Source organism: Hakea prostrata, chromosome 4 (assembly GCF_041222555.1).
Source record: "Hakea prostrata isolate BN-2017 chromosome 4, UWA_Hpros_2, whole genome shotgun sequence".
Classification (NCBI taxonomy): domain Eukaryota; kingdom Viridiplantae; phylum Streptophyta; class Magnoliopsida; order Proteales; family Proteaceae; genus Hakea; species Hakea prostrata.
In genome coordinates, this window is record NC_142603.1 from 19,801,727 (window position 1) to 19,813,289 (window position 11,563).

Consider the following 11,563-nt stretch of genomic DNA (forward strand, 5'->3'; position numbering starts at 1 on the left):
ATTGTAATTGTGTTTAACATCAAAATGAGAGTGGTATTGGTGGAATAGATAATTTGGTTAGTGAAAAGGATTCAGAAAGGACAAAACCAATAAATTAAAAAGATATATATATATATATATATATATATATAAAAATATATATTATATATATATATATATATATATATATATATATATATATATATATATATATATATATTTTAAGGATAAAAATAAAAGATAATTTAACCAAATCTTTTATTTCACCTTTGAGGAGATGAGAAGCAAATCTTTGGAGAGGGATAAGAGAAAATAGGGAGTGAATATAAAGGAGAGATTACAACTTTTCTTCAGAAAACTTAAATGGTGGGGGTGAAAAGCTAAGAAAGAATGATGCTAGAGAGGGGCCTCCAGGAGATGAAAGTTGATAAAAGGGAAAAGAGAAAAAGAACACATAACACTAGGCAAAATTAATAAAAAACGATGGTTGACAGAAAGAGGGGTGTATTAATGGAGAGGGATTTTGAGAGTGGAGAGTGTGTCGGGTCTTAAATAGTTAGAGACAAATTTCTTTTATTTTTTATTTTTTTTTTGTTGGTAAACGAGAATATCCTTTTGTTGAAAGTTAGAAAACCAACCCCTCCTCACCTGAGTCCGGATCTGCGACCCCATCGGGGAGCACAAACCGACGCTTCCTGACTACAAAAACCTGTGGGGCCCACGGTAAAAAACACATTTTGGGAAGAAAAAAAAACTTTTTCACCAGTGGAACCCACTGGATTTTGTGATCAGGAAGCCATGGGGGCCCGACGGGGAGATGATCCGGATTCTCCTCACCTTCCACTCAAATCCTAATAGCTTTAGACATAAAAGGCTACAGAACCAGGAAACGTTTCAACCTGAGTTTTCAATAAAATCAATGGCTCTGCACAATCTAGAGTGGGACCAAAGAGAAGGCAGAGAATCAGAATCTAGGTTGGATATCCATTGGTCATGCTAGAATAAGATATTGGAACCATTATCAACAATAATGGATGGTTTGTATATGTATCAATCCAAAGACCAGTGATGGCTTTTCAAACTTTTTTCTTCCTGGTAAACAATTGGCTAATTGAGCAGAGAAGATTAACAGATAATAGATGACTGGCAATCCTTATTTTAGCAGTTTAACGAGCAAACATAAGGAATTTAAGGATTCCCCAAAATCAAGCAATTACTATGGAACGTTTAATAGAAGCACTTCAGAATCTGAGAACTCCGGCAGCTTGCAAGCTTAATTTCCAGAACGCTTCCGGAGAGGATTCCAACTAAGTTAGATCCAAAGCCTCTTCAGTTAGCAGGCTACCTTTTTCTGAAGACTCAAGGGGGCAAGCAAATCAGATAAAATTCCTGTCTAATGATCTTGCAAAAATCAAGAGAAATGACTTTATAGCTACAAGAGATGGACAGTTTAGATGTAAAATTACATGGGGTTCAATGAGTCCACCTCCAGAAGGCGTACACAATAATTACTGTTACTATCATCCCAGTGTATTTAATCAATCTGTCAAAACGGTTCCGCTTCTCAATTAGCTTCAATACGGAGTTTGAGAGCCCAACTGTGTTGAGGATGTCCAGTGCTTTCCGTTGTGCCCGCTGAAATTAGCAAAAGTGTTATCTAAGTATCAACTTGTTGCAATAACACTAACAACCAAACTTTATCCCAATTAAATGAATCTTTGCCCTTAAAATAGCTCTATTTCAGATCATACTTGATGCAAGGCATAAGCTATCATATCTACTACCAAAAAAAAGTTATCATATCTTTCCTCACCATTTTCCCTAAACTCATTTTAAATCTGCCTGACATTTGAAGTTCATCAATTTATTGAAACAATGACATTGAAAAATAAAGCTCTAATAATGCATCATTTGTAACTCCATCTTTGGATATCCATGAGGACCAGCACAACTAGTTATACAAGCAACAAACTATATGGGTAACTTTATTCGTACTATGTTATGGCAAGCTTATGTCCAGTATTCAAAGTACTCCTCCATGACCCAGGGGATGGATCCTACCCGACATATACTTGTCTATTGAATACTAATCGTTGTATGTGTTGTTACATTTTAATGTAAATCTTAGGGTTTGTCTTGCATAATATTCATGTTTACATTAGTTAAAACTTATGTTTTAGAATTCCAGTTTCACCCACACACAGCCAGGCATATGCCGATCAAGAACACCACTTTAAGTTAGGTTTTAGGGGGGGGGGAAATAACACTCTTAATGTGTTTATTACTGGCCTCAAATTAGGCTAGACACCAAAAATCAGCCCAAAATGATCCCAAATACCACCCCAAAACTGGGCAGGTGAAATTCCACCGAAACATTCCCAAAGTTTGGTGAAATTTCAACCAAGTTTCAAGGTTTTGCCACCTAAATTTCGGCAAAACCGTACCTTGCTACGCTTAACAGATATGGCAAAAGACGAGCTACATCATCTCAGGGAAAGACTAGGGACATTGCCAACTGGCCTAGTCATGTATCAATTTTTTTTTTTTGAGTGCCTAATCCAGCATCATGGACACAGGAAGGGTTGAGACAAAGGTCTTAAGGCAGCCCATTGTTGAAATTGCAACAAAGGTAAAGGCAAAGTCTGGAACAACATATGAACCGGAGCAATGGAAGAACCATTATTGAGTGTGGAGAACCAGAATTAGAGCACTTATGGATCTGCAACAGTGTAGTCGCTTTGGGTGAAGACAAGAAGAATCTACTAGACAAGTATGTTCCACTGGGGGAAGAAAGGCATCAAGTGGTGTGGAAAGAGTGGGGCAAATATAAGTTATTTCGTTGGTTTGGTGCTGTATGGACAATACCTTTTGTTGGTTTGTTAATTTTTTATTATTTTAATATTTGGTTGGCCAACTTCAGAAAGACATAAAGTATGTTGGTTTGTTAATTATGAACAGCTGGGTTATACTGTTTCTTGTGCTAATATAAAGTTGACAGATCTAATTACAGTCCATACTTAGAGTTCAGTGCACAGTAACAACCTACTTGCTATTTGGGTCTTCAATTGCTGCCTGAGGACAAACCCAAACTCATTAGCAGCCTCCGTTGATAAGAGTACTAGAGTATGCATGACTAGGGACAAATGGAACCTCGCAATTTGAGATACACATGAGGAGAAATGTGGCAGCAACGAAAAGATTATGATCTATAATTTCTTTGTGGGCACAGTATATGTGCAAATGTTGCAATGTAGAATTCTCTGTTGAAAGCTTTGGAATGAAGAATATTTGATCAAATAAATGATGACAATCTTTCAAAATTATTAGAGGGATTAAGGATTAAACTGTACAACTTGACGCCCAAAGTTGGCTTCCTATGCTTGCTACATTCCTCATCCAAAGGTTACCAAAGACTGCCTTAAGCATGAAATAAGCATGTCCTTTTTTATTAATTATTATTAATATTCTAGCATCTTATGGAACATCCAATAGATTGTATACTTTGATATAGGAATGGGTTTGTTTGTTTTTTTACCTCCTATAATCATGGATCATGGGATCCATCTTTGTTCTCAGGGTTTAAGATATGATGTCATGGATGCTGAGTTGATGATTTGTGGAGTGAGATATGGCAATAGACTTCAAATCCTTAACACAAATTTAACTCTATGCTGACATGGAATTTCTAGTTTTTCAACTATAAAAATATACCAAATTAGCAAACTCAAAGTAATGGAATCCACGGAACCAAGCAACCAAACAGTTTTCCAGACTAGTTCAGGATGGATTCATCTTACACACTCAGGATAACCAAACAGTTTTTCAGGAAGATTCAATATACAGAAACAGGGAAACCAAAAAGTTTTTCACTAGGATTCATTCAACAGGACCAGGATAACAAAATGGATAATTTTAATGAACTACAATTCCACAGATTTGAAATCTATTGAATTGTTGAAAACATCTATGGAATCAAGTAAGCAAATGCTCCACAAAGGATTCCCTAGTTGAGTAAAGTTAGGTTTCCAAGTTTAAGTCCAAGTCTTTTCCTCCCAGTAAGACTATTTAAAGGCCCCACCCACCTCTTTGTAAGCAAAGAAGTTGAATTGAATAAACAAAATCAAAGTGTTATTTTGAGAAAGAATAAGGGGGAAAATGAGGGAGAAGAGAAGATGGAAGCCACGATTTAGTTGTGGAGGCTCTGATTGAACTTGTGAGCACTCCTCAAAATAATATCACACAATATATAGGCTAATTTACAAGTATATTCTATATAGGAAAGCATCAACCAAAATGCGGAAGCCTTGTAGAGCAGTAGAGAGAATAGAATGGCTTCTTGAAGGTTATCTATTGAGCCATAGCATGGATCTGGCTCGACTTCACCAAGAATATAAGAAAATATTCGACCATTGGCCTTCTCTGACCAAAGTAGGCATAAACCAAGAGTTGCAGCGACCACACACATAAAAGCACTCAAGACTTGAGAAACATAATGAGATAATCTAAACTGTTTATAGTATTCCTCAAGGGCAGTATAATAGGGGAGCCTTACAACTCACAATAGAAATGAGAATCCCAACTCCTAAAGGAAATAGAACTTAAAAACCTACTGGAACTAGGACGCCTGCTAGACTTATGACTCAACACCAAGAACTGATGTAAAAACAAGAAAAGACTATTCTGCCTTTAAAACTTAAGTCAGGAATTCATCCCCCAAAAAAATGTGGGGTGGAATTTAAGTCAGGCAGAACTTACATTATTAAAAACCACTTACTTAAATTATATTCAAATTTTCATAGGCACTTAACTTTTAGGCTCATAGGATAGGCTCATGACCACAAACCTATGCGACAACGGCACAACATCAATAACTATCAATCCTAAGTTTCTAAGGCCCTCTAAGGGCAGGGCAACAGATCCTAAGGGCTTCACTTGGGCTTCTAAAGTCAGGGGAACAAATCTAAGAGCCCCAATTAGGGGCTGGATCTGCATCACTGTTGGGAATGCAGACAAAGAGACTAGGACAATAACTCTGCTCTGGAGACAAGCAACATGGTTAGGGACAGTCCTAGATCCTCCTTTGGCAGGCAAAGCATTCCAATACTAATCAAGACAGTATAGCTACAAACGACAAGCTTAAGACCACTGCTGGATCATTCGTGACAGAGGGTTGGATGAAGAAGGGAAAGGGATATGCCTCTCTAGTTTGAAGAGTAAATAACGATTTTACCCTTAGTTCTGGTCACATCAGCATGTGCTCGTTAAAGTACAGAAAAAATTACTCAAAACATTTTCGCCCAGTATCCATGATAGATTCTTAATCTATTCTTGTTTTTAAGGGGTGTTTTTTGTTCTTTTAAACAAAAATAAGTTTCAAAATGAATACCAAACATAAAAAGATGAGAAATTGTCAGAAAATGAGAATGAATGATACAAAAAAGAATGTAAATAACAGGTCAAGGATCAAAGAAACTTCTGCAACTCACTTCTGGTGGTAAGAAGGAAATTAGATCTGGCTATGGCTTTAATTTTCTCAGTGAAAAGAAGCAATTCGAGCCAAAATCCTAGGGGTTTTAATTGTCCAGAGACGGGTTTCCTTAGACCCAAATCTCAGAACTGTTCAGTAAAGATTAATTGTCAGTAAGCATCTTCTCAGTTCTGGTAATACTACTCAGTACAGAGAGAGAACTCAGCAACCAATGATATAACCGTGAACAAGGGAAGTAGCAGATGGGGATGAAGAAACTGAGAAGATGATCAGATAAGGCGAAAGAAGTATGCACAGCTCTCGGCAGTGGTGTTAAAAATTTGCAATCAATTATCCACGCCAAATCTCTCCCCAACATCGAGAAAACATGCCCTTTAAAAAAAAAATTTAAAAATCCCTTAATTTGAATTGAATAGAATCAATCTTCGCCTTGCTGCATCACCACATTTGACAAAAATTCCAAAATTCTAATAAAAGAAACCTCTTCTTTCTAGTCTTTACTGAATCCATACTTGAATTTATTACATCCCTGCACCCCATTAACCCCAATCCATTTAAGTCCTGATCAAGATATCCAATAACTCACCTGAGATCATCCCATTCCCATCTGATACACTCTAAAAGAAACCCTAGTTTTCTCACATTTGAGTTGTTCTGTTATTGACCCTCATTCAATTGAGCCTACACCAGGCTCTTACAAGCCTTATGTAGGAAACTAAACCAAAACTCCTAATCTAACTATGAAAGTCAAATAAAATGAAATACCCAGTGCAAAAGGCCCATGCCACTGCAAGGTCTGAGGATGGTGATAATGTAGACAATCTTAGGCCAGTTCACGAGTAGGTTGTTTCATGACTTGAATCCATGACCACACATTCAATGGAGCAATCTTACAACACATGAGCTCTGCCCTTAGTAAAGTCAAATCCTATAGCTAATAGCAAACACATATTCTTAGGGGGGGGAGGGGAATCCACAAGAACAAATTCAGCCTTATCCCAACTTATTGAGGTCTACCACAAAGATCCAAACAAAATAAAGCAAAAAACTGATGCCTGAAAACAAAATAAAGCAAGAAAACAGATGCCTGAAAAAATAAAAGGGGAATAAAAGATAGGAAAAGAAGATAAGGCAATTAGATGAGAAATTAAAAACGGAAAATGCTGACTGAAAGATGGAAAATAACAGCAAAGATAAGAGATGAAAGTAAGAGGAGAGAGACACAGCCAGTCAGCAAGTAGAATCATAGCTAAATAGTCTGCACATGGATCCTTGCCCTCCAATAGGCTCTCCACGAGATTATATTCCATATAGACCTAGACTATCCATGTCCTTCACAACCTCTCCTATGATCATTTTGGACCTGCTCCTAACTCTTTTAGCTCTTTCAATCAGAATCACATCACTTCTCAATACTAGGGCATCCATAGGCCTCCATTAAACATGACCATACCACCTAAACGATTCTCTTGGAGCTTGTTACTGATTGGGAAAACTGCCAACTCAGCTCTAATACGACCATTCCTTTATACTTCCTATTTTTTCTGCATATCCATAACATTCATCTCTACAAGAAATAGCTTCTCAAGAGTGTTAGAAAACAAGCTGGAGTAATCAAACCAGATGTTGGACTGAAGGAGAAAGCAAAAAAAAAAAAAACCTCCAATGCCCAACTGGTTAGGAGTCACGGACTTTTAAGATTCAGATCTCCAATTAAAACTAGGAAAATCAAAATGGAAAGTGTTATAGTGAAAAACAAACAAAAGAGCAAAGGGCCAAACCCCAAGCTTGCAAACCAAGACTGCAGCCCCAACACTTCACACCAAGACTTGTGCAACTCTCAACACTCCCGCTCAAGTTGGAGTATACAAGTCTCCAATGCCCAACTTGGAACAGATAGATCAAAAACTAGGATCAAATAGTGTTATAGTGAACACGTCAGTCAGCTGATCTGCAAAACCCACGCAGGGTGTCTTGATAATTTTCCTCTTAATAGCATATAGAGGTGGACCGACTAAGAAGAAAAATATCAAGACAACCTTTGTGGGTTCTACAGCTCAGCTGGTTGACATGTTCACTAAAACACTATTTGGTCTTAGTTTTCGATCTCTCTGTTCCAAGCTGGGCATGGGAGACTTGTATGCTCCAACTGGGGGGACTGTTGAGGCTTGCGCAAGTCTTGATGTTGCAATATTGGTGTGCAAGTTTTGGGGCTGCAGTCTTGGCGTGCAAGTCTTGGAGGATCTAGAGTCTCCTTTTCTGTTTACTTTCTATTTTCAGTTTGTTTCTATTTTTCATACTTCTTCTTTCAGACAGAATCTTTCATCATTATACTTTGTCTTTAGCTTGTAATATTTGCTTCCATTTTTATAGGACAAATTTCTTGTCCTCCAATCTTGTAATTGGAGATTTGAATAGTAAAAATATAAGAGGCCTGCAACACTCGAAAACTAATCCAAAATCGCAGACTGTTGTGGTTCTTCTTTCTCTTCTTCCTTGCTTTCTCCTTCAATCCAACGTCTGGTTTGATTCTTATAGCTTGTTTTCTAACAAAAGAAAACTCTAGAGTCTCCAAGATTTGCACACCAAGACTCCAACCTCAAGACTTGCACACCAAGGCTTGCATAAGTCTCAAAAAATAGAACACCTCTTAACTAGCCAATATTCTGCATATATGCAGCGAGCCATAGAACATTCAATAGAACTTTCCTCTAAGATTTAAAGGAGAACATCTAGAAAAACATAAATTAAATAAAAGACTGCCACATAATACTCTAGACAAACCTCTCCACTTCATCCATTCTACTTTTATTCCCTCTGAAACATCCTACTCTCACCTACTTAAAAGAAAAACATCTAGAAATAATTAAATTAAATAAAAGACTAGCTATCCTGATAAAGAATGAGGTAAATCCTCTTCTACCAACTTCTACTTATAGTTTAGGGCCTTTAGCCACACTAAATGGCTCACTACTGTAGGGGGAAAATGAGATTGATGACCCAATCCAAAGCCCCTTTTTTCAAATAAAAGTAGTCCTTTAAGGGACTTCTTTACATCGTTTATTCTTGGGCTTGCTATTACATTGTTTGCTAACAACACTTGTCTACATCAATCCTCTTATATCAGATACATCTGCAGAATATTCAATCCAAAAACATTGTATTTAATTATTAAAAGAAAAGAAAACCTAGGAACCAAAACACAACACTTAAAATACATGAAAGCAGAATGACCTAAGCACTCAGGAAGATTTCATTTCTGCAGTGTGCTTTTTATGAAGAAAATCAAAATGAAGGAAAAGCATAGAGGGTGCATGCAGATAAGTAAGCCCATTACCTTCAAGCTGTCCTTTTGCTCTGCATATTTGGAGAGAATGGCCACTCCAGTAGAATAAGCTTCTTCGAGAATCTTGGATGAGTTACGGGCTGCTTGCATTGCTTGTGTCTCATCATCGAAGATTCTCAAAACATAGGCAGAGTCCCCATTCTTCAAATACACAAGATGGTTTAAGTATACCAGAATCAGAGTAATTATAGATGCAAGAAATATTGACAAAACACTTTCAATAGTTGAATACAATGAAAGGATAGCAATTACTAACAGCTCTCTCAAGTAGTTGTGCCCTCTCTTTGACCTCCTGCATCCTTTTCTGATGGCGTAGTAAATACTTATCAAGGCTTTCCTTGAACGAGTCGGCTTCTTCAGCTACCTGTTCCACTTTTCTGTACATAAGAAGGGTGGTTTTTAAGTAAAAACGACACTGATTAATTGAAACCAATTTTGTAATGATCAATAAATCCAAATTATTATTATTATTTTTCGAGTAGAAATCCATTCATAACTCCAATGACATACTATTAACCCGTCTTCAACTTCCAAAATCCTCAGAATGATTGGAAAACCATGACTGTTATAAACTCGGTAATCCAGGATATATCTAGTCGTTCCTTCAAGCCTAATTCATAGAAGAGAGTAATTACATTTTTGGGCTTGTAATCAGCTACATAGTATACCTTTACATTATCTCCTAGTGTAAAACAGGATGTTAACGACATAACAGTTTCTTGGATCGTGCCAGTTCTCAACATTCGTACATATTAAATTACCAGAAAATTGTGCAGAGGTTTAACCCAACAAAAAAAAAAACCACGAGATTGCAGACTAATAATTGAAATGAGACCTAGCTATTTATGATTTTCTTCGTAGAACTGTTCTGGTTGGATAGAAAGACTGATTCACCCAATCAAGAGTTTCCATTTGAACAATCCACCGCAAGTTCACAAGTTTCCCTTCAGAAACCCATCCAAAGAAATTGTTTCCTTCATGTAAACAAGATCATGAGATGCCCAAGTCAAGTTCCAAGTACATGTTACTCTGAAGTACACGAAGTAGATCAAATCGATCGGGTAAAAGAGAAATTATGGGTACAAGAATTATTACCGCTTCCAGAGATCACGCTGGGGTTTGGAAGCGACAGATCTCCAGAGGCGATCCATCTCGACACAGAGAGATTGGATCTGAGCGATGTCTTTCTTGATAGAGAAAGAGAGTTCGGGAGAATCGATGCCATTTGACGATGATGAGAATTCCAAGCGTTCAAGCCTCTCCAACCCATCTCTCGTCCTCAATAACAACCTCTTAGAGCTCTGGTAGATTTCCGATAGCGTTCCTCCTCCTTCCATGGCCAAATCATGCCACAGGAGAGAGAATGAGAGAGAAGATGAGAGAGAATACAGGAAAGATAAGAATACAAAATATTAATTTTAATTCGATTCCTCCGACTGCTGGTGAAGGGAAACTTCCTCTGGTAACCGGCAAAGGGAAGAAAACTGTGAGAAGTTGGTTAAATTTTTCTAGAGTTTTTTACGCCGAAATTCGGCCGTTTTGGTGAATAGCAAACCGATATGCTGGGCGAAAGATTCCGCGAGATATAGGCATATAGCCAATTTTCAACGATTTTTCGCCGAAAATGGCGATATATACACAGAGAAATTTTGCCGATTTTCTTGCAAATTATTATTTGAATTTTGTGATTTTCTCTTTCGTCTCGAGACCTCCCCTAGACCTTCTCTCTCTTATTGCTTGGCATTCTTACTATATTTTTGTTTGATCTTTGATATATAATTGTAGCTCTCACTTGATTGTTAACTAGTATAACATTGTTTATTGATCAAGTGGAATTTTACATGATCTGGGAATTTTGTGGATTTTTTTCATCTAAAAGATAATCATATTCTCCAAATTGTTTACTTTTTCAAAATACATGCCATAATGTTGTTTGATAGATATGAAATTAATATATGTTGAACACCATGGGCCGATCTACAAATTCACCAAGTCATAATTTTTTTCACTAACTAATCTTTTATTTATTTTCGGGCGTAAAAAATTGTATTTTTGTACACTGTAAATGCTTACTTTTTGCATGATATATTCGTTATATCGTGATCGAAAAAACATATTGTTAGGGGTAATCCGGACCATTCCTGTTGAAGTGGAATTGTAAGTGAACCGGTTGGTTCAAGTTTGATTCGGGGTTATGTATATGAGTCTTTGGCTTGGTTTGAATCATTCGAGTATGCAAAACAAGGGTTCTGGAATTGGGGTTTGCTGAGTCGTGTTTGAGCTCTGGTGATTATGAATTTTGGAGATGGCGATTCTTCTTCCTGCTCTTCATCTTCTACCTTCAATCGATGGTTGATTCTTGGTCATCTCTGTACCCTTATTCTTCCCTGTTTATCTGTAATCTTTCAAGCTATAGTGGATTGGGTTCAGTCTTGAATCTCGGAGATGTAGGCATCTAATGCTGAACTCCGTCATCAAACCTCTCTCTCTCATGTGTGAATTTCTTGTCTTGATTTGGTTACATACAGACTAGGGCACGGTTCTGCGATCACACATATATAGATCTCCATAGGTCAATCTACAGAATTATATAGTCGAAATATTTTTCCACCTAATAAATAATTATTTTATTTTTAAAAATTATTAAAATACTAATAAAAAATATAAATAATTTTGGAAAAAAAAGAGAGGAACAAATTAGGAACAAATAAAGGAAATGATTTTGAAAATTATAGAAAATTATGGAATAG

General features: G+C 36.9%; 1 protein-coding gene across 1 annotated transcript; it reads right to left on the reverse strand.

Moving 5' to 3' along the window:
- Positions 1-815: 815 nt before the first annotated feature.
- Positions 816-10,213, reverse strand: LOC149018377 (membrin-11-like). Its single transcript, XM_089152663.1, has 4 exons — positions 9,909-10,213; positions 9,070-9,190; positions 8,805-8,954; positions 816-1,614 (listed from the first exon to the last, which is right to left on the reverse strand). The coding sequence occupies exons 1-4, from the start codon at positions 10,148-10,150 to the stop codon at positions 1,453-1,455; spliced, it is 675 nt and encodes a 224-aa protein (XP_089008789.1). The 5' UTR covers positions 10,151-10,213; the 3' UTR covers positions 816-1,452.
- Between the last annotated feature and the right edge of the window lie 1,350 nt (positions 10,214-11,563).